The sequence below is a fragment of the Physella acuta genome, unplaced genomic scaffold, assembly GCF_028476545.2.
Source record: "Physella acuta isolate Inbredline_101_S28 unplaced genomic scaffold, ASM2847654v3 ptg001274l, whole genome shotgun sequence".
Lineage (NCBI taxonomy): Eukaryota > Metazoa > Mollusca > Gastropoda > Physidae > Physella > Physella acuta.
This window is the reverse complement of record NW_026732789.1, coordinates 41,477-65,720: the sequence shown is the minus strand read 5'-3', so window position 1 is coordinate 65,720 and position 24,244 is coordinate 41,477. Positions and strand designations below refer to the sequence as shown.

The window sequence follows — 24,244 nt, the reverse complement described above, 5'->3', positions numbered from 1 at the left end:
CTTTGATTAAAGTTGGGTTATTTAAAATTGAAAAATACAAATGAGACTCCAGATACACAGTTGTTACACTAGACCGCGTCTGAATTGCTATTTCATTTAAAATAGATGCATATATATATATATATATATATATATAAATATATATATATATATATATATATATATATATATATATATATATATATATATATATATATATATTATATGCATCATACGTATAAAAACATAACAATTTACTGTAGATTGAAACTTTAAAATAACGCCTCGAATGTTCAAGCATCATGATGTAACTAAATTCACTAAACAGCAGCTAAAAGAACACCGGGTTAGATCAACTTTATTTAAACAGGAATTTTTATTGCCTTACAAAAACGAAATTTACCTTGAATATGAACAGTGATTAGCACATTCATTAAGGTCGAAACACTACGATCTTAACAAAAAAAAATATTTTCTCTTAAATATAACATTCAACTATTTTCAACTTGTTTTAACGACACCAAAAAAAAAAAAAAAACGAAAGCACTAAGGTGTATAACCTCAGAGATGATTCAACAATAACTAAATATTTCTATTTGCATTCAGTTGAGCCTTGTTGGTTTCGCCAGTCTACATAAGGTTTGCTTATGTTTCTCATAAACTAAGCAACCAAAGAGCTTAAATTTTTTTTTCTTTATCATTTTGTTTCGTTGGGTATGAGGTACACTATTTTAAAATTCTAAATATGAATAATGGTTTGTATGTTAAAATGGTGTGTGTAAAATATGACTTTGATGCTGAACTCTTATGTACGTTTTCAGTTTATGCTTTTCACTTTTAAATATGTAAATTTACTATAAATCATACAAGCATTATTCTAGAATTTAAAAATTCCTTGTATAAAGCATCTGTTTACTGTAAGCATTAATGTGTATATTGTGTTTTAGTGGCATTTTAATTACAGAGGCATTAATTAATGACGACAGCAATTCACCTCAAACATTATTCGTTTCGTGTCCTGTAAACTGAGTGTTGTGTTTTTTAAAATCTAAATCTTATTTCTCTTGGCCAGCTATTAATTTTATCTGCTTCATTGTTTATTAAAGTAATTAATCTGTTACAGTGTTCCTTGGTACACAAAAAAAAAATAGCTTGTTTAAAAGAAATTTTACTTTTATTAAAAATAAATATCTGAACACGTAGCTGGTGTGTTTCTTTTGGTTCAGTTTTTTTTTTTTTTTGGTGATTTGTAAGTTTTACGAGTCAGTGAAACGTAATCAATTTCAATAAAACAATGTTTGTGTGTGTGCGTGAGGGGGGGGGGGCGAAATGTGGGCATGAATGTTAAGTGAGGTGAAATAGTTGAGGGGGGGGGGGGCTGAATTGAGAAATGTATGAAAATAATCGTAAATCAAGTAGAAATATTCGAAAAGTAAGCGGAAACTTAAATTTAAAACCATAAATTGTAGTGAGAAATGTTAAAAAAATCCTGAGAAAACTTTGTGAGGGCAGTTTGAATTGTGGGGGGGGGGGACGTGTGTGATTGAAAGATGGTTGGTTTGGAGACGTCTGTGGTTAGTGTGAAATATGAGGACATTATTGGTGACATAAATGTGTGTGGTAGCCGTATAAAATATGTGTGGGGTAGAAGTGGGCGGAGTGTGGGAACAGAAGTTGTGTGGGAGAAGTGTGCGGAGTGTGGGGTAGAAAATTTATGGGATAAGTGTACGGAGTGTGGGGACAGAATTTGTGTGGGAGAAGTGTGCGGAGTGTGGGGACAGAAGTTGTGTGGGAGTAATGTGCGGAGTGTGGAGACAGAAGTTGTGTGGGAGCAATGTGCGGAGTGTGGGGACAAGTTGTGTGGGACAACATTGTGGAGTGTGGGGGCAGTTGTATGGGAGTAGTTTGGAGACAGTAGTTGTGTGGGGGTAATGTGCAGAGTGTGGGGACAGAAGGTGTGTGGGAGTATTGTGCGGAGTGTGGGGACAGAAGTTGTGTGGGAGAAGTGTGCGGAGTGTGGGGACAGAAGTTGAGTGGGAGAAGTGTGCGGAGTGTGGGGACAGAAGTTGAGTGGGAGGAGTGTGGGGACAGAAGTTGTGTGGGAGTATTGTGCGGAGTGTGGGGACAGAATTTGTGTGGGAGTATTGTGCGGAGTGTGAGGACAGAAGTTGTGTGAAAATACGTTGCGGGGCCAGTGCTTGTTGATGTCCTGTCATCCGATGCTGTTGGAGCGTCAGGTTCAAAACCTGCGAACACCAGAGAGATGTTTAATTAGGATGACTAATTGGGTTCACTAATTACCCTTAGTACCAGACCCGCTAGTCCAGCCAGCACCCAAGACATCACCACTCGGCCCCAACAGACGTGTAATTATGGCGTCTTTTTGCCTTAACTTAAGGAATACTCTTGGTAACCAAATGTCATCACTTTCTGTTTTCTTTACGGCGAGCTACTGGCAAAGAAAGGGAATATCAGCTAACTGCTCCTTAAAGACATGAGTTATTTTAGTGATCAGAGGCGTCGCTTTGACAGTTCTACCCTTTAAGGAAACTAGGAGTGACCCCTTTTTCCAGTACATTTTTATAAAAAAATATTTTATTAGTATCTGATGTCATACAGCGATTATTTCAAAATAAGTAGTAATTACACTGGAGAGACTAAAGAGATTTTTTTTATAAATATGAGACAAACACAGAATAAAAAATGTAAACAAAATTAAACTTAGCATTGATTTTAAACAATAAAATAATAGAATTATTGATATTTCATTTTATGATTAAGTTTTCAACTTAAAATATTGCTTTAACGTAATAAAAACTTTCGTTTTAAAATTATAAAATAAAATAGCTAAAACACGAAATTCCATTTCTGTATCAATGATTTTATTTTTTTTAAATGTTATATCCATACGATTACTGCTATACGTTGAATCATTGCGGGGATCGAAATATGTATTTTAAAGTTGTTAGATTAGACAGCCCTACTGTACACTACTTAGGAAGTAGTTGCAGGTGTTCTTTTAAAAACAACATTTTAAACGTAGGTGTCATTTGAACACCTAAAAAACCAGATGTACAAAAATAGACTTCGGGGTAGCTATTTAACTCAAGGTGTTATCTTAACACCCAAAGAAATGTTCAAAAACTAAAGGTGTTATCTTAACACCCAAAGAAATGTTCAAAAATAGCCTCAGGGGTAATTCTTGAGTGTCAATTAGTGCAGTACCTCCCACTCCTCATTAAAAACGCCACCGACCAGAGGTCCTAAATTTGCAGTATAAAAGAGAGACTTCAAGCGATCTGGAGCATTTAGTTCAAGTAGTTGGGGCCGCAGTGTGGAACTGGAGGCACCTGAAGAAATTTAACACAAGTACATCTGTTAGGAACTTGTAAAAAGTCTTCTTAAGGTCTAACGCAATGTAAGTATCTGGTTTAAATCTTCAGAAACCAGCAACAAAAAAAGTATTCTATTTAAATATTCATAAAGTATGAAACAATGTAAGTATTTGATTTAAATATTTATAATCTACAGCAATGTAAGTATTCGATTTAAATCTTCAGAAAGCCTAAAACAAATATTCGATTTAAAACTTTATAAAGTCTAAAACAATGTAAATATTTGATTTGAATATTCATAATCTAAAGCAATGTAAGTATCTGATTTAAATCTTCAGAAAATCTAAAACAATTATTCGATTTAAATCTTCAGAAAGTCTAAAAGAAATATTCGATTTAAATCTTTATAAAGTCTAAAACAATGTAAATATTTGATTTAAATATTCATAATATTCTAAAGCAATGTAAGTATTCGATTTAAATATTCATAATCTAAAGTTCTAAAGCAATATAATTATCTGATTTAAATATTCATAATCTGAAGCAATATAAGCATTTGATTTAAATATTCACAATCTAAAGCAATCTAAGTATTAGATTTAAATATTAATAATCTAAAGCAATGTAAGTATTTGATTTAAATATTCATAAGGTGAGGGAGTGGGATTATAAAAGTCGAATGTCTGTAAAGGTAATATTTTCTTTATTTGTCTCGGTAAGTCAATATGGTAGTTTGCATGTCTAATAAGTGCGATATTTTATATTTAATGGGCGAACTGAGAATATTCTCGAAATTATTTGAAAGACCCATTAAATAATTTTTAAATCATGTACGATGTTATTAAAATAAATATGATTATAAAAATCTGACTTTTTTGCTGGATTTTACTGAAGATAGTTGTAGGCCTATTTGATGTTTTTAATATTTGGTAACTGTAAGATTGAAACGAAAGCCAAAAGCGATTTGGTTGTTTACGTTTAGTCACATAAAAGGTACACACACACGGCATAGCTATTTCATGTGGTTTTAAAAAAATATAATTTTGTTAAAAAATTGTATCGGCAAAGTTTTGAATTCAAAGTACTGGAAAGTGGGTTTTCAGAAGATCGATCACGGAATTTCTGTATAGCCAATCAATACTTGTCTTACTAAAGTGAAAATTCAGGTTAGAATTTAATTTAGGCTTACTGAAAAAAAAGAAGAAACGAGGCCTTAAACACACAAAAGTATTTTCAAGTCCTCTACATTTTCATCTTTTATATAATTGATTCTTAAAATGTTTAATTTTTAAATTTTTTTTTGCTCCAGGTCTAAAAGCTGGTTCTCACACTGTGTCTGCATAGTCAACCTGATAGCAACCGTTACCATCACCATCACTCCAGTCCACGGCAGCTGCTACAAGGCAGAGATGGAATCAGATGTGCAAATGCCAGGGTAACTACCTACAGTTCATATCCCAATAAATAGCTCACTATAAAAGTAATTAATAATGTATCTTACGGCCCTGTTGTGTACATAGTAATGGTGAATTACTATGTACACTAAGGTTGTACATTAAATAAAGAAGATTTCCATGTCGAAAACTTACCCGGATCATTTACCTTGGGAAAATATTCATAACGAGAAGGCGGGACCTAGCGGTACAGCGCTAGACTGCTAACCCGAAAGTCTCAAGTTCGAATTCTGTTTCAAGTCTGATGGGTCGCAGACTCACGTTGGGGATTGCAAAGGCGGGTGGGCATATAGTTGACCATACTATATCTTCATATGTCGAGGCAAAAGAAACATGTAAACTCTACTGTACTTGCCCCATGGACCGTCAGGTTAGAAAACTGAACTTTACTTTTACTTATTCATAGTCCAAGTACAATGGCGGACTAGATGTTATTAACATTTTGCTATGCAATGGTTCCAATGAACTGATGATAATGATGATGATGATGATGCTGATGTTAATGATGATGATGATGATGACATATTTAGAGTGAAGTTAGCATCTTTTGTGTTTGTGTGTGTTGGGGGGTGATGGAATACGCATTAAGGATATTTATGTAAATGTACTTCCTAGACTCGAGACTTGAACTCAACTCAAAGAGCTGACTATTGCATTAGCTTAAAAACACGACCACTAAGTTCATATCTCAAGAAAACAATAATCAAAACAGGTTTTTGATTTGAAATCACCACCAGCTGTTTTAAGACAACTCAATCATCTAATGTTCTGTTCCAGATTTTACTCGCAAAGGATGAGATACAATGTATGCGTGGACAATACAACAATATACCCAAGAATCGCGGAGACGCCCCAAAGGTATGTCAGCTTTCAATGGTTCCATTTCAGCAGGTGAAACAAGTTTTAGTTTACACGGTGCGTTTATCATTGAGTTTCCTTCGGTACATTTAGGAATATTTGCATGCCTCGTGTCGTTTGATATCTGGCTTTTATACTCTGAGATCGGAGAACAACCGACACTTAAGTCCGGCATTATAACATATATATCGGCCATATAACCATTGATCCTTCTTGAACTAACACCAATAGTCAGCTGGCTAGTTTTTTTATAACAGAAAACACTCTAGAAATATTTTTTGTGAATTTTCAAAATTTGGTATGGCGAATTTCCATTGAAATTAATGCTAAATTTAACGGTATTTAACTGTATTTCACCATAACAAAATTCCAAGATGGCCGCCGTTCCCATGACAATCATATTTTTAGAAGAGTCCCTGGTGCATGCAAATATTTTCCTTAAGTACCCAAACTTATAAATACACAAACAAATTTTTTAAAAAGGCTTATTAATTAAAAAGTTATTTTTCCTGTTTTTTTTTCCGGAGCTTACCCCCTTAAGTACGGCATTAGAACCTAAAGAGGGACGGCATGGTCAGGTGGGTTAGCGTATGATTTTTAGCTCCAAAGGTCCATAGTTCGTCTCCCTGGTTGATGCGACAGTTAGCAGGGTGGAGCGAACCACCCAGGAGAGAAAAAAGTCCAAATTTAAACAACTGATGCCTTGTAGGTTATTCTTAGGAGGACAAAGGCTATGGAAGCAAATCTAAAACGTAAATTGTGTTGGAGTGAATCCCGTTCAATTTAAGAATTAAGAGTGAAGAATAAGATACTGCAGGCTCATAAAACTTAACAGTAGAGATAGATGTATCGGAAAAGATTTTAGAAGACAATAGTAAGCTCTACTTTGGAGTACTACAACGTAGATTCGGGAAACGCATGCAGATATAGTTCATTTTAAGAAATAGATCAACTCTAAGGTTCGTCAAGTCTGTAGAACCTACTCGTTATTTATTGTATAATTTTTTTGCAAAATTCTCCGAGCTACATAGAATCTAAATATATAACTCCTTCCAACATTGAACATATTTGAAGTTATTATTAATATTGTATAACATGCCATATTATACCGTTTCAATATATTTCTTTTTGCAATATTCGATAGGAATCTTGTCCAGATTATTCCCGTCAAACCGTTTGCCCCTGCCACCCCCCCCCCCAAAAAATAGGATATGAAACTTGTACTTTTAGATTTCATTGAAAAGGGTAAACTAGAAGATATCGTTAATCATTTGCATGAAAAGGTCTGTATTTTTTGCTTTTAACCCTAACCTTTATGGTTGCTTGCCTGCAATTTAATTGGAGCTGGCAGCCTGGCGGGCATAAGTTTCACGTGTCCCCTTTTTTGCATAGTGGCGGGGCATCTCTGGACAAGACCATAAGTAGTATAAGGTTTTGATTTATATCATTTTTCGAAACATAATGCAGCATTCAATTTTTATATATTTCTATTTGCAACACACAAAAGCAAACAATTTATATATATATATATATATATATATATATATATATATATATATATATATATATATATATATATATATATATATATATATATATATATATATATATATTTATTTATTTATTTATATATATATATATATATATATATATATATATATATATATATATATATATATATATATATATATATATATATATATATATATGCTTTTCTTTGCCAGCACGGTGTATTTTGAACGAGACTGTTGTGGTTGTCGCGTATCTGGTTTTGTGGATACGGAGGTAACTATACACATGGTAACATAAAGGATACACTATATTTAAAAATTATATATCACTAACAGAGCGCCTTAGCTGCGCGCGGGTTGCGGTAGTACGTCCCATGTGCATACGTCGCATTGCTATGGATCTTCCTTTAGTGCAGGGGTCTCCAAACTACGGCCCGCGGGCCGGATGCGGCCCGCGAGGTCCTTTCATCCGGCCCGCGGAGATCTTTTTGTTCACGGAAAAAAATGTTTGTTAGAAGGGGCTGAGGTACTTTGCTCAGAAAATTCAAAACAATTTGAAAATCTAGCTTTGGGTATAAATACCTTTGCTCTCCGTGTTGCAAACATTGATGAAAACATCAAAGGCAGAAGAAGTGAGACTGCTTCAAAATCCATTTGAAGCAAATGTAACCAGTTGCCCAGATGAACTGCAGATGGAGGTCATTGAATTGCAAGCAAATGACCTCCTAAGAGACAAGTTAAAAAAATGGCGGGTGGGTTTTTGTGTTTGCCCAAGGAGAACAAACTTAGATCTTGAGTGTGTTGTCAGCCGGACAGTGTTTCTTTCAGACTTTTTCTCCTGAAAGGGGGGGGGGGAGGTTGCATTTAAAATGTGTTTATATTTCTATATAAATTCTATTTCTTGGGGGGGGGGGGGGGGCACGGTGGACACAGCCACCCCAAAGCAGTGTTTCTTCCAGACTTTTTTCTCCGGGGGGGGGCACTTGAAATTTTCGGGGGGGGGGGGGAGGGCGATAGACTTTCTTCGGGGGGGGGGGGGGGGCGGACACTGTTAAAAGTATATATTTTCTATATAAATTATATAAATTTCATTTCGTTCGGGGGGGGGGGGGGGGCGGTAAAAGAATTTCGGGGGGGCTAAGCCCCCCCCCCCCCCACGAAGAGATGCCTGGAAGAAACTCTGCCCCAAAGTATGCATGGAAGAAACTCTACTCTGGCCCGCGAACTGATTTTTGATAGTTAAAGCGGCCCTCGGACTGAAAAGTTTGGAGACCCCTGCTTTAGTGTATCTATTTGTAATTTCTTTTTATTGGGAAACAAAGTTTTTAAAAACCTCTTAATTTCACTGGTGACCCGTCAAAAGAGCGCACGACAAAAGAGCGCCGACATAAGAGCGCAGACAAAAGAGCGCCGACATAAGAGCGCAGACAAAAGAGCGCCGACATAAGAGCGCCGACATAAGAGCGCAGTCAATTAAAAAAACACATGTTATACGCTAAACGAATATGACATGGTTAACACTTGTTTTAATTAAACAATCGGCGAGAGAACAACGTCTTTATTTATATATTATGTTTAATATGACATGAATGCAGTTTGACAACATTTCTAGCCCAAGTAACATGGAGAAGATCGAATCACAGAAAGGGAAGGTTATTATATTGGTTGAAGGCTACAGATAGAGAAAGGACAGAGCAAATGCTGATGGAAGTACGACATGGTGATGCTGCAAGAAAGATGGCTGCCGAGGACAGATGAAAATTCTGAACGATGTTGTTTATGGTTTTTCGATTTTTAGTTTGCGCTCTTATGTCGGCGCTCTTGTGTCGGGAAATTAGTGCGCTCTTATGTCGGCGCTCTTTTGTCTGCGCTCTTTTGACGGGGTGCCAATTTCACCAAATCTGAATTAGAGTCATAATAATTACAAGGAGGTTTCTTTCGAGCCATTCATTTGCTTTGAAATTTCTCTGTCTACTTTCTCAGTGGAAAAGTCTATTTTTCGCTTATGTTCACTAAATAAATAATCGATTATAGTGTTGGAACCCAATAGCAACAACAAACACTTATTCACATTAGGTAGACAAAGCTGGATGGGCTAAGTGCTAACTACATTATCCCTATGTATGACGAGGTCATTGAAACAGATGAACTCTATTTCATCTGCATCAAGTGTCTTGGAAAAGTTGATGAGTTGCTGTTATTTGAAAATAATTTTCAAAAGAGAATGGTTTAACCTAGAATTTTCTAATAATATAAAATGATAGTGCTCTGATAATAAACTCTGTCTCTTGTCTCACCTAGGTCCAGCTGTTGAGTTTATCCCCACCCTAAACTTTGCCTTTTGCCTCACATAGGTCCAGCTGTTGACCTTGACCTCACCATCTCGCTACGAGACTGTGTTTATCCCCAACATCCAGTTCTGCGAGTGCATACCGTGCAACAACCGGCTCTACAGTTGGACCAACTACTTCAACTCGCTACCTAACATCATCTAGCACGGAACTTTGAAAATCGGGAATTCAAGTGTGATAATAATAGTTTAACAATCGGGAATTTAAGTGTGATAATAATAGAACGTTTTCATCTAACTATACTGCAATAAAGTTGAACTATTCAATTCACTACCTAACATTATCTAGCACGGAACTTTAACAATCGGGAATTCAAGTGTGATAATAATAGAATGTTTTCATCTAACTATACTGCAATAAAGTTGAACTACTTCAAGTATCTTTCATTAACTTAGAAAAACAGAACTGGATTTGAAAAAAAAAATCTGGTGTATTTAGAATTTTTTTAAATAAATTACAGAAACTTTAAGTAAATTAAATAAATGTTATCCAAAATATATTTTGTTATGTTTTGTGTGAATCCTAATTGCTAATAATTATGTTCTCATGTTTTAAACATATATTACATCTACAAGCATAACAATATTCTGCATAATTATAATAATTATAAAAAAAACTGTAGTAAGAATCTGAAGGTCTGATTACCGCGAGATATCTCAAGCAGTGATTAGGGGTTATAACCCCTACCATGGACTCACAAACCTATATATATATATATATATATATATATATATATATATATATATATATATATATATATATATATATATATATATATATGATTTTATACATATGGAAAAATATTTGAACCCGTCCCATGGCCAATTCCTGGCTACGCCACTGATCTCAAGAATTTACAGGTTGTATATAAATTAAGACAGTTTCAGCGATAAGACTATAACACAGATTATGAGAAGCGATTTGATCATTGACATGTGGAGTGTGTGTTCATGGATATGTGGAGAAGAAGAATGTGTGAATTATGATTATTTTCATGTAGAATCTAGTTTGCAATAAACATGAGACGTGATATATAAAACCTGATTGATGTGAGACGCGATTGTGGGTTTTTTTATTCCCCCCCCCCCCCCACACACACACACAAGCTAAGCAAACGGATATCTGTACTTTTTAACTTGCAATATAAAACAGTGAATATTTAAAAACTTTATGCTTGGAATATTGGGGTATCGGGGTGTGGTGTGTGGGCCGATTGTGAGGGGTATAGTGTGAGCGTTTGTGGGGTGGCTCGTTATGTGTGTGGTGTTGGGTGGTGTGGGGCGTGAATCGGATAGTCGCTGTGGTCTAAACGTTTTATATATATTATAATGCAGAACATATAATGCAAAATGACGCCCCAATTCTCCTTCGCGCCCCGAAACGTCGGCATCATTTAAAATTTAAAACATTACATTTCTTTTTATTACAAGATTACATCTTATTTTTAAAAAAAAACAGGACTATAGATCTACCTAAATAGGTACGCGATTGACAACCATGAAGAAATGTAGTATGAGTGCTGGAAAGCTGTGGCATATGGTTATGTATATATGCAGTAACTGATCCTTGTGATGTGGCGTGTTTGATTATGGATATGTAGACTATAGCCTCACCCTACCTTAAATTACCTCACCATACCTTAAATTACCGCACTTTACCTTAAATTACCGCACTTTACCTTAAATTACCTCACTTTACCTTAAATTACCTCACTTTACCTTAAGTTAAATCACTTTACCTTAAATTACCTCAACTCATCTCACATTCCTTACAATACCCTACCCTACCCTACCCAACTCTACTCTACCCTACCCTACCCTACCCTACCCTCGCCTCACCTCACCTCCCCTCCCCTCCCCTACCCTACCCTACCCTACCCAATACCCAATACCCAATACTTAATACTCAATACCCAATACCCAATACCCAATACCCAATACCCAATACCCAATACCCAATACCCAATACCCAATACCCAACACCCAACACCCAACACCCAACACCCAACACCCAACACCCAACACCCAACACCCAACACCCAACACCCAACACCCAATACCCAACACCCAATACCCAATACCCAATACCCAATACCCAACACCCAATACCCAATACCCAATACCCAACACCCAACACCCAACACCCAATACCCAATACCCAATACCCAATACCCAACACCCAACACCCAACACCCAATACCCAATACCCAATACCCAATACCCAACACCCAACACCCAACACCCAATACCCAATACCCAATACCCAATACCCAATACCCAATACCCAATACCCAATACCCAATACCCAATACCCAATACCCAATACCCAATACCCAATACCCAATACCCAATACCCAACACCCAATACCCAATACCCAATACCCAATACCGAATACTCTACCCTACCCTACCCTAAATTACTAAAGTGCTGAGCTCTGCTCTATACTATTACCCCCGTCCTTCTCTATGTCTTGTGTATTGGGTTGTTATTGTGTGGGAGCTGGGTATGCTTTGTTGTGTGGGAGCTGGGTATGTGTTGTTGTGTGGGAGCTGGGTATGCTTTGTTGTGTGGGAGCTGGGTATGTGTTGTTGTGTGGGAGCTGGGTATGCGTTGTTGTGTGGCAGCTGGGTATGTGTTGTTGTGTGGGAGCTGGGTATGCTTTGTTGTGTGGGAGCTGGGTATGTGTTGTTGTGTGGGAGCTGGGTATGCTTTGTTGTGTGGGAGCTGGGTATGTGTTGTTGTGTGGGAGCTGGGTATGCGTTATTGTGTGGGAGCTGGGTATGCGTTGTTGTGTGGGAGCTGGGTATGCGTTGTGTGGGAGCTGGGTATGCGTTGTTGTGTGGGAGCTGGGTATGCGTTGTTGTGTGGGAGCTGGGTATGTATTGTTGTGTGGGAGCTGGGTATGTGTTTTTGTGTGGGAGCTGGGTATGCGTTGTGTGGGAGCTGTGTATGTGTTGTTGTGTGGGAGCTGGGTATGTGTTGTTGTGTGGGAGCTGGGTATGCGTTTTTTTGTGGGAGCTGGGTATGCGTTGTTGTGTGGGAGCTGGGTATGTGTTGTTTTGTGGGAGCTGGATATGCTTTGTTGTGTGGGAGCTGGGTATGCGTTGTGTGGGAGCTGGGTATGCGTTATTGTGTGGGAGCTGGGTATGCGTTGTTGTGTGATGTTTGGAGTGTGGTAAGTGAGGTGTGAGGATTGTGTCTGTAGGTGTGTGGTATTTTACGTCTTTGTTGTGTAGTTTTTTAGGTTCTTAAAAGGGTTCTTAAAAAGTTGTGGTGCTGATGTTTCCATTTTCGTGGAATGGTGTGGAGGTTGAGCCAGTTTGGATATTTTATATTAACGTTTACGCCAGACATGGAAATTACAAATGGGTGAGAAAAATATGAGAACAAAGCACCTAGTCTGGGCTGTGATAGAGTTTGTCATTATCCGTTATGGAACAGTTACAACAATTATGTCTGTAATATACATGACAGTACACGCGGGCATACTCACACATAAACACATACACTCATACATATATCTTCATATGCACCCATACACAGCTACACACACACACACCAACACATACAACCATGCCATTAGGGATTGTGGTCATTCATTAATACAATTTTATTATATAGGGGAAACAACCTCTAGTTATGATCACAAAAGATGTTACATCTTGAAAGGAACTGATTATTAATTTATATTTATAAATTATTCTTTATATAATTTAATTTTATGCAATTAGGTAATTATATATTATTATATTCATGTCCACAATAAATATATTGTCGGTTAATTAATTTTATTTAATTAATAAGTTTCAATTAGAAACAGTAGTTCCGTTATATTTTATAGTATTAATAGATGTTTCTAATTGTTTTTAATTTCATTGCGAATTCAGCAAATACAAAATATTTTAATTATAACATCGTATAACCTCAAAAATACTTGTGTACTTTGCTTTAGATAAAACAACCGAAATTTTACACTTAGGGAATACATTGTTTTATTTAAATAAAATTTTAAAAATGTTAAAAAAAAAAAAATATCGTATAACCTCAAAAATTGACATGTGTAGTGCAGGGGTCGGCAACCTGCGGCTCGCGAGCTGCATGCGGCTCTTTTGATATCAAGATGCGGCTCTCCAGCTCCTTGCACAAATACTAATAATCTTAATAAAAAAATAAAATATTTGAAATAAAAAAATGTTAGTGGCTCTTTAAAACCAGGGAAATTTTGAAAATTGTAACTTTTGGCTCTTCCGTCCCAAAAGGTTGCCGACCCCTGGTGTAGTGTGTTGTCATTGACATGTGGAGTGTGCTGTCATTGACATGCGTAGTGTGTTGTCAATGACATGTGAAGTGTGTTGTCATTTACATGCGTAGTGTGTTGTCATTGACATCTTGAGTGTGTTGTCATTGACATGCGTAGTGTGTTGTCATTGACATCTTGAGTGTGTTGTCATTGACATGTGGAGTGTGCTGTCATTGACATCTTGAGTGTGTTGTCATTGACATGTGGAGTGTGTTGTCATTGACATGTGGAGTGTGTTGTCATTGACGTGTGAAGAAGAAGAATGTGTGAACTATGAATATTTTAATGTAGAATCTAGTTTGCAATAAAGTGATAAGATAAGCATGTTTCTAGTAATTTTAACAATTGAATGCATTCTATTCAATGATCTAAAACATGACACTTAATCTATAAGACTTGATTGATGTGAAACAAGATCGTGGCAACGCTTTTTTATCCCCCCCCCCCCCCCCACAAGCTAAGCAAAACTGAATTCTATTCTTTTTAACTATCATATATAAAACATTGAATATTTAAAACTTTTAGCTTGGAATATTGGGGTATCGGGATGTGGTGTGTTGGCCGATTGTGCGGGGTATAGTGTGAGCGTCTGTGGGGTGGCTCGTTATGTGTGTGGTGTAGGCTGGTGTGGGGCGTGGATCGGATAGTCGCTGTAGTATGAAAGTTTTCGGGTTGAGGTATATAAAGATGTATATTATTCCCCAAATAGGTACTCGCATGATGTTGACTATATATATATATATATATATATATATATATATATATATATATATATATATATATATATATATATGTTTATATATATTATAATGCAGAACATAAATTGCAAAATGACGCCCCGCTTCTTCTTCGCGCCCCCAAACATCGGCAGCATTTTAAAACATTACATTTTACTTGATTACAAGATTACATATTATTTTTAAAAAACAGGACTATAGATCTTGCTAAATATGTGCGTGATTGACAACCATGAAGAAATGAAGTATGTGTGCTGTAAAGCTGTGGCATATGGTTATGTATATGTGCAGTTACTGATCTTCGTGATGTGGCGAGTTTGATTATGGATATGTAGACTATAACCTCACCATATCTTAAATTACATCAAATTACCTTAAATTAACTCACCTCATCTCACATTTCTCACAATACCCTACCCAACCCTACCCTACCCAACCCAACCCTACCCTACCCTACCCTACATCACCCTACCCTATCCAACCCTACCCTACCCTATCCAACCCTACCCTACCCAACCCTACCCTACCCTACCCTACCCAACCCAACCCAACCCTACCCTACCCTACCCTACCCTACCCTATCCTATCCAACCCTACCCTACCCTACCCTACCCTACCCAATCCTACCCTACCCTACACTACCCTACCCTACCCTACCCTACCCTACCCAATCCTACCCTACCCTACCCAACACTACTCTACCCTATCCTATCCTACCCAACACTACTCTAGCCTACCCTACCCAACTCTACCCTACCCTACCCTACCCAACCCTACCCTACCCTACCCAACACTACCCTACCCTACCCTACCCTACCCAACACTACTCTAGCCTACCATACCCAACTCTACCCTACCCTATCCTACCCTACCCAACCCTACCCAACACTACTCTACCCTACCCTACCCTACCCAACTCTACCCTACCCTACCCTACTCAACACTACTCTAGCCTACCCTACCCTACCCAACACTACCCTACCCTACCCTGTCCTACCCTACCCTACCCTACCCTACCCAACACTACTCTAGCCTACCTTACCCTACCCAACACTACCCTACCCTACCCTACCCAACACTACTCTAGCCTACCCTACCCTACCCAACTCTACCCAACTCTACCCTAACCTACCCAACACTACTCTAACCTACCCTACCCTACCATACCCTACCCTACCCAACACTACTCTACCCTACCCTACCCTACCCTACCCTACCCTACCTTACCCTACCCTACCCTACCCTACCCTACCCTACCCTACCCTACCCTACCTTACCCTACCCTACCCTACCCTACACAACTCTACCCTACCCTACCCTACTCAACACTACTCTAGCCTACCCTACCCTACCCAACACTACCCTACCCTACCCCACACTACTCTACCCTACCCTACCCTGCCCTACCCTACCCAACACTACTCTAGCCTACCCTACCCTACCCAACACTACCCAACACTACTCTAGCCTACCCTACCCTACCCAACACTACTCTAGCCTACCCTACCCTACCCAACACTACCCTACCCTACCCCACACTACTCTACCCTACCCTACCCTACCCTACCCTACCCAACACTACTCTAGCCTACCCTACCCTACCCAACACTACTCTAGCCTACCCTACCCTACCCAACACTACCCTACCCTACCCCACACTACTCTACCCTACCCTACCCTGCCCTACCCTACCCAACACTACTCTAGCCTAACCTACCCTACCCTACCCAACTCTACCCAACTCTACCCTAACCTACCCAACACTACTCTACCCTACCCTACCCTACCCTACCCTACCCTACCCTACCCTACCCTACCTTACCCTACCCTACCCTACCCTACCCTACCCTACCTTACCCTACCCTACCCTACCCTATCCTACCTTACCCTACCCTACCCTACCCTACCCTACACAACTCTACCCTACCCTACCCTACCCTACCCTACCTTACCCTACCCTGCCCTGCCTTACCCTACACAATTCTACCCTACCCTACCCTACCCTACCCTACCCTACCCTACCCTACCCTAGCCAACCCTACTCTACCCTACCCAACCTTACCGTTCCCTATTCTAAATAGCTAAAGTGCTGAGCTCTGCTCTATACTGTTGCCCCCCGTCCTTCTCTGTGTCTTGTGTATTTAGTTGTTATTGTGTGGGAGCTGGGTATGCGTTGTTGTGTGGGAGCTGGGTATGCGTTGTTGTGTGGGAGCTGGGTATGTGTTGTTGTGTGGGAGCTGGGTATGCGTTGTTGTGTGGGAGCTGGGTATGCGTTGTTGTGCGGGAGCTGGGTATGCGTTGTTGTGTGGGAGCTGGGTATGCGTTGTTGTGTGGGAGCTGGGTATGTGTTGTTGTGTGGGAGCTGGGTATGCGTTGTTGTGTGGGAGCTGGGTATGCGTTGTTGTGTGGGAGCTGGGTATGCGTTGTTGTGTGGGAGCTGGGTATGTGTTGTTGTGTGGGAGCTGGGTATGCGTTGTTGTGTGGGAGCTGGGTATGCGTTGTTGTGTGGGAGCTGGGTATGCGTTGTTGTGTGGGAGCTGGGTATGTGTTGTTGTGTGGGAGCTGGGTATGTGTTGTTGTGTGGGAGCTGGGTATGCGTTGTGTGGGAGCTGGGTATGTGTTGTTGTGTGGGAGCTGGGTATGCGTTATTGTGTGGGAGCTGGGTATGCGTTATTGTGTGGGAGCTGGGTATGTGTTGTTGTGTGGGAGCTGGGTATGCTTTGTTGTGTGGGAGCTGGGTATGTGTTGTTGTGTGGGAGCTGGGTATGCGTTGTTGTGTGGGAGCTGGGTATGCGTTGTTGTGTGGGAGCTGGGTATGCGTTGTGTGGGAGCTGGGTATGTGTTGTTGTGTGGGAGCTGGGTATGCTTTGTTGTGTGGGAGCTGGGTATGAGTTGTTGTGTGGGAGCTGGGTATGTGTTGTTGTGTGGGAGCTGGGTATGTGTTGTTGTGTAATGTTTGGAGTGTTGTAAGTGAGGTGTGAGCATTGTGTCTGTAGGTGTTGATATTGTGGTATTTTATGTCTTTGTTGTGTAGTTTTTTAGGTTCTTAAAAGTGTTCTTAAAAAGTTGTGGTGCTAATGTTTCCAGTTTCGTGGAATGGTGTGGAGGTTGAGCCAGTTTGGATATTTTATAATAACGTTTACGCCAGACATGGAAATTACAAATGGGTCAAAAAAATATGAGAACAAAGCACCTGGTCTGGGCTTTGATCGAGTTTGTCATGATCCGTTATGTAACAGTTACAATAATTATGTCTGTAATATACATGACAGTACACGCGGACATAATCACACATAAACACATACACTCATACATATATCTTCATATGCACCCATACACAGCTACACACACACACCAACACATACAACCATGCCATTAGGGATTGTGGTCATTCATTAATACAATTTTATTATATAGGGGAAACAACCTCTAGTTATGATCACAAAAGATGTTACATCTAGAAAGGAACTGATTATTAATTTATTTTTATAAATTATTCTTTATATAATTTAATTTTATGCAAGTAGGTAATTATATATTATTATATTTATGTCCACAATAAATAAATTGTCAGTTAATTAATTTTATTTAATTAATAAGTTTCAATTAGAAACAGTAGTTCCGTTAGATTTTATAGTATTGATAGATGTTTCTAATTATATTGAATTTGCTGTCAGAATCACGCAAATACAAAATATTTTAATTATAACATCGTATAACCTCAAAAATTGACATGTGTAGTGCAGGGGTCGGCAACCTGCGGCTCGCGAGCCGCATGCGGCTCTTTTGATATCATGATGCGGCTCTCCAGCTCCTTGCACAAATACTAATAATCTTAGTAAAAAAATAAAATATTTGAAATAAAAAAATGATAGTGGCTCTTTAAAACCAGGGAAATTTTGAAAATTGTAACTTTTGGTTCTTCCGTCCCAAAAGGTTGCCGACCCCTGGTGTAGTGTGCTGTCATTGACATCTGGAGTGTGTTGTCATTGACATGTGGAGTGTGCTGTCATTGACATCTGGAGTGTGTTGTCATTGACATGTGGAGTGTGCTGTCATTGACATGTGGAGTGTGCTGTCATTAACATGTGGAGTGTGTTGTCATTGACATCTGGAGTGTGTTGTCATTGACATCTGGAGTGTGTTGTCATTGACATGTGGAGTGTGCTGTCATTTACATGCGTAGTGTGTTGTCATTGACATGTGGAGTGTGCTGTCATTGACATGTGGAGTGTGTTGTCATTTACATGTGGAGTGTGGGGTACGTTGTCATTGACATGTGGAGTGTGGGGTGTGTTGTCATTGACATGTGGAGTGTGCTGTCATTGACATGTGGAGTGTGCTGTCATTGACATGTGGAGTGTGCTGTCATTGACATGTCGAGTGTGCTGTCATTGACATGTGGAGTGTGTTGTCATTGACATGTGGAGTGTGTTGTCATTGACATGTGGAGTGTGGGGTGTGTTGTCATTGACATGTGGAGTGTGCTGTCATTGACATGTGGAGTGTGCTGTCATTGACATGTGGAGTGTGGGGTGTGTTGTCATTGACATGTGGAGTGTGGGGTGTGTTGTCATTGACATGTGGAGTGTGCTGTCATTGACATGTGGAGTGTGCTGTCATTGACATGTGGAGTGTGTTGTCATTGACATGTGGAGTGTGTTGTCATTGACATGTGTAGTGTGGGGTGTGTTGTCATTGACATGTGGAGTGTGGGGTGTGTTGTCATTGACATGTGGAGTGTGCTGTCATTGACATGTGGAGTGTGCTGTCATTGACATGTTTAGTGTGTTGTCATTGACATGTGGGGTGTGTTGTCATTGACATGTGGGGTGTGTTGTCATTGACATGTGGGGTGTGTTGTCATTGACATGTGGAGTGTGGGGTGTGTTGTCATTGACATGTGGAGTGTGGGGTGTGTTGTCATTGACATGTGGAGTGTGCTGTCATTGACATGTGGAGTGTGCTGTCCTGGACATGTGGAGTGTGTTGTCATTTACATGTGGAGTGTGTTGTCATTGACATGTGGGGTGTGTTGTCATTGACATGTGGGGTGTGTTGTCATTGACATGTGGAGTGTGCTGTCATTGACATGTGGGGTGTGTTGTCATTGACATGTGGAGTGTGTTGTCATTGACATGTGGAGTGTGTTGTCATTGACATGTGGAGTGTGTTGTCATTGACATGCGTAGTGTGTTGTCATTGACATGTGGAGTGTGTGTTCATGGATATGTGGAGAAAAAGAATGTGCGAACTATGATTATTTTTATGTAGAATCTAGTTTGCAATAAAGTGATATGATAAGCATAATTCTAGTAATTTTAACAATTGAATGCATTCTATTCAACACGACGATTAATCTATAAGACTTGATTGATATGAGACGCCGTCGTAGCAAAGTTTTTTTTTTATTCCCCCCCCCCCCCCCAACACACACACAAGCTAAGCAAACGGATATCTGTACTTTTCAACTTGCAATATAAAACAGTGAATATTTAAAAACTTTATGCTTGGAATATTGGGGTATCGGGGTGTGATGTGTGGGCCGATTGTGTGGGGTATAGTGTGAGCGTTTGTGGGGTGGCTCGTTATGTGTGTGGTGTTGGGTGGTGTGAGGCGTGAATCGGATAGTCGCTGTGGTCTGAACGTTTTATATATATTATAATGCAGAACATATAATGCAAAATGACGCCCCGCTTCTCCTTCGCGCCCCCAAACATCGCCATCATTTAAAAACATTACATTTTATTTGATTACAAGATTACATTTTATTTTAAAAAACAGGACTATAGATCTACCTAAATAGTTACGTGATTAAAAACCATTAAGAAATGTTGTATGAGTGCTGGAAAGCTGTGGCATATGGTTATGTATATGTGCAGTAACTGATCTTCGTGATGTGGCGAGTTTGATTATGGATATAAAGATAGAAATCACCTCACCCTACCTTAAATTACCTCACCTCATCTCACATTCCTCACAATACCCTACCCTACCCTACCCTACCCTACCTTACCCTACCCTACCCTACCCTACCCTATCCTACCCTACCCTACCCTACCCTACCCAGCCCAACCTAACCCAACCCAACCCAACCATACCCTACCCAACTCTACCCTACCCTATCCTACCCAACCCAAATCTACCCTACCCTACCCTAACCTACCCATCCTTACCCTACCCTACCCTTACCTACCCAACCTTACCCTACCCTACCCTACCCTACCCTACCCAACTCTACCCTACCCTACCCTACCCTAACCTACCCTACCCTAACCTACCCAACCTTACCCTACCCTACCCTACCCAAATCTACCCAACCCTACCCTACCCAACCCTACCCTACTCTACCCTACCCAACCCTACCCTACCCTAGCCTACGCTACCCTACCCAACCCTACACTACCCTACCCTCCCCTACCCCCCTACCCTACCCTCCCCTACCCTACCTTACCCTCCCCTACCCTACCCTCCCCTACCCTACCCTACCCTACCCTAACCTACCCTACCCTCCCCTACCCCCCTACCCTCCCCTCCCCTACCCTACCCTACCCTCCCCTACCCTACCCTCCCCTACCCTACCTTACCCTCCCCTACCCCCTCCCCTACCCTCCCCTCCCCTACCCTACCCTCCCCTACCCCCATACGCTACCCTCCCCTACCCTACCTTACCCTCCCCTACCCTACCCTACCCTACCCTATCCTAAATTACTAAAGCTCTGAGCTCTGCTCTATACTATTACTATTATTTAAATAAATAATAATACACTACTATCTAAATAACTATAAAGAAAAACGTGATTCACTTTATTATATACTGAATACCTTTACTAATATTTAGGAAGAGACTCACGCTTTTCTTTACTGTTATTTAAATAGTAGTGTATTTTTATACATTTAAAGGAAATCATTTATTTTCTCCTTATTAGTGCATTTTTACATACAAGTTTGTTATTATAAAGTTTTTAATGCATTTTTGCAAAATCAATTCTCGCTAGACATTGAAAAAACCGGTGTTATAGGATAAAATTTAAGTCTTTAAAAAGTTACAATTTATGTCATTAAAATACAAATGAATATAATTATACTGAGGTGCAACAGTGATATGAGAAACAGAAGGCATTACAAATGCAACATTTTCTAAATTTAATTTTAAATATAATTCTTACCAATGATATATGTACCACATTCACCTTGGGAGGTAAACTAGATTGTGATTACACTGTTTAAATTAATATAGGGTTATTTCCCCTATGACATTTTGACTGATCTATTTATACTTTATACGTACCGCCCGCATTTACATAGGCTAAAATATTTTTTTATCTTATTGTAGATAAGATTTAAATTTAATATAAATAATAAAATCATCTCGAAATTATTGAACTTTTTCGCTTCACAACCTGAGTTTTCGTACATCGTTATAAAGCGAGCTCCCCCCCTTCCCCCCCCCCCACCCACACACACACAAACGTATTATACAACACACAATTGGACATTTTAGACACAACAAACGTATAATACAACACAATATTGGACATTTAAGACACACCAAACGTATAATACAACACAAAATGTGACATTTTAGACACACCAAACGTATAATACAACACAATATTTTACATTCAAGACACACCAAACGTATAATACAACACAATATTTTACATTCAAGACACACCAAACGTATAATGCAACAAAAAATTGGACATTTTAGACACAACAAACGTATAATACAACACAATATTGGACATTCAAGACACACCAAACGTATAATGCAACAAAAAATTGGACATTTTAGACACAACAAACGTATAATACAACACAATATTGGACATTTAAGACACACCAAACGTATAATACAACACAAAATGTGACATTTTAGACACACCAAACGTATAATACAACACAAAAATGGACATTTAGACACACCAACCGTATAGTACAACACAAAATTTGACATTTTAGACACACCATAAGTATAATTCAACTCAAAATTGGACATTTTAGACACAACAAAAGTATAATACAACAAAAAATTGGACATTTTAGACACACCAAACGTATAATAAAACGTATAATATAACAAAACATATAATAATAATCGATTTGTATTATGTTATGAGCACAAACACTGTATACTTCGATTAATTTATTCCATACACTAAAGTAGTATGACAGCAAATACAATATAAAAAATAAAAATTGAAACTTCTATCATGGGGTTGTCTAGACGCGGTATAACTATATGACGGACACCACACAAAACGAATCCCCATATGCAGTACATCACCCATCCTCAACTAAATGCACAGGTACCCTCGAGAGGGGAAATAATTGTTTGTATGGCCAGAGTTTCTTATCTCCCCTTTCCCCGTCCCCCGGGCACGCCCCTGACCGACACCTCGGAAATGAGAGTTGACAACATAGACCCGACCGGGGTCTGGTGCCGTCTTAATGAAATTCCTACTCTTGGTTGCATCGATTCCTGAAAATTGCGCCGCGTTCAACATCGGCTAACGATGTGTTCACGAAAAAATCCCGTGCGCACCGGGTTTTTTTTTATTCAGCAACAAGAAGAGAAACTAGATGAAGCGAGTTCGGGGTTTTTTTTTATCTTTCTAAACGTCGTTTTAGCGTCGTTTGATTGGGCAAATCTTGAGTGCGGTGAGGATTCTAATGAATTTTAATTTGAGCAACATGGGTCTGCACTTTGGGAGGTGCACACGTTGAAGCATGCAGTGAGGTGCTAGATATTGACGTATCACAGAGATTCGTATACTACAGATTCTAAATTTATTTAAAAGCAGTTTATTATTTTAAATTTTAAAAATATTATATAATTTTAATCTATTTTTTTCATAAATAAAATATTTATTTCTTTATTAATTTATTAGGCTGATATTGTTCTACAACTTTTGTAATAGCGAAGTTTACACTAAATAAGTGGTATTAAAACAATATTTATAAACATTCAGATATGCTTACATATGAATGCACCTTTTTCCTAGAATAGGATTTGTGTATATAAAAACGTATAGATATAAAAATATATAAGTACATTATATATATATATATATATATATATATATATATATATATATATATATATATATATATATATATATATATATATATGTGTGTGTGTGTGTGTATACATATATATATATATATATATATATATATATATATATATATATATATATATATATATATATATATATATATATATATATATATATACATATAAATATATATAGTTTGTACTTGCTAACTGGACACTTAGAAATAGGGCAAAATAAAAACAAGACTATCAATTAAAACGTCATTTTCTCTGATCAATGCCTTTATTGCCCCTGTGAGGTGTGTGGAACTGATGCTAGAAGTTTCCCGAAAGTGGATCCTGCCCTGATCCACCCAGATGATAGCTGACGCAGCGCGTCCCCTGACCCCCGGGAATCAGACATAATCGCCCGGTAATCTAGCAAACAAAAGACGCGGCAATTTTCCGACTCGAACATCTCCACCCCCTCCCTGGGGATTGTGGGCGGGGTTATTACAACCTGTCTGGAAGAGAATATCACAAGATCTAGCTGTGGAGTCAGCTTTAGTGATGGGTATAAAACACAGTGGTTGAGGTATGGGAAAAGAAAGTAAAAAGAAAATTGATTAAACGGAAAAAGCAACAATTCGAATGAAGGGCTATAAAGTAGGTGGAGGTT

General features: G+C 38.7%; 1 protein-coding gene across 1 annotated transcript; it reads left to right on the top strand.

Moving 5' to 3' along the window:
• The first annotated feature begins 3,292 nt into the window (after positions 1-3,292).
• LOC131957875 (uncharacterized) lies at positions 3,293-9,942 on the top strand. Its single transcript, XM_059322685.1, has 5 exons — positions 3,293-3,397; positions 4,624-4,749; positions 5,546-5,626; positions 7,351-7,411; positions 9,492-9,942. Coding segments are annotated over exons 1-5 (411 nt in total). The 5' UTR covers positions 3,293-3,395; the 3' UTR covers positions 9,633-9,942.
• Positions 9,943-24,244: the final 14,302 nt, after the last annotated feature.

Bases quoted from the DNA above. Each gene is read 5' to 3' on its own strand.
- LOC131957875 (XM_059322685.1), top strand. The intron at 5,627-7,350 runs GTATGTCAGCTT...TTTCTTTGCCAG, and splicing joins ATCGCGGAGACGCCCCAAAG to CACGGTGTATTTTGAACGAG. The intron at 7,412-9,491 runs GTAACTATACAC...TGCCTCACATAG, and splicing joins CTGGTTTTGTGGATACGGAG to GTCCAGCTGTTGACCTTGAC.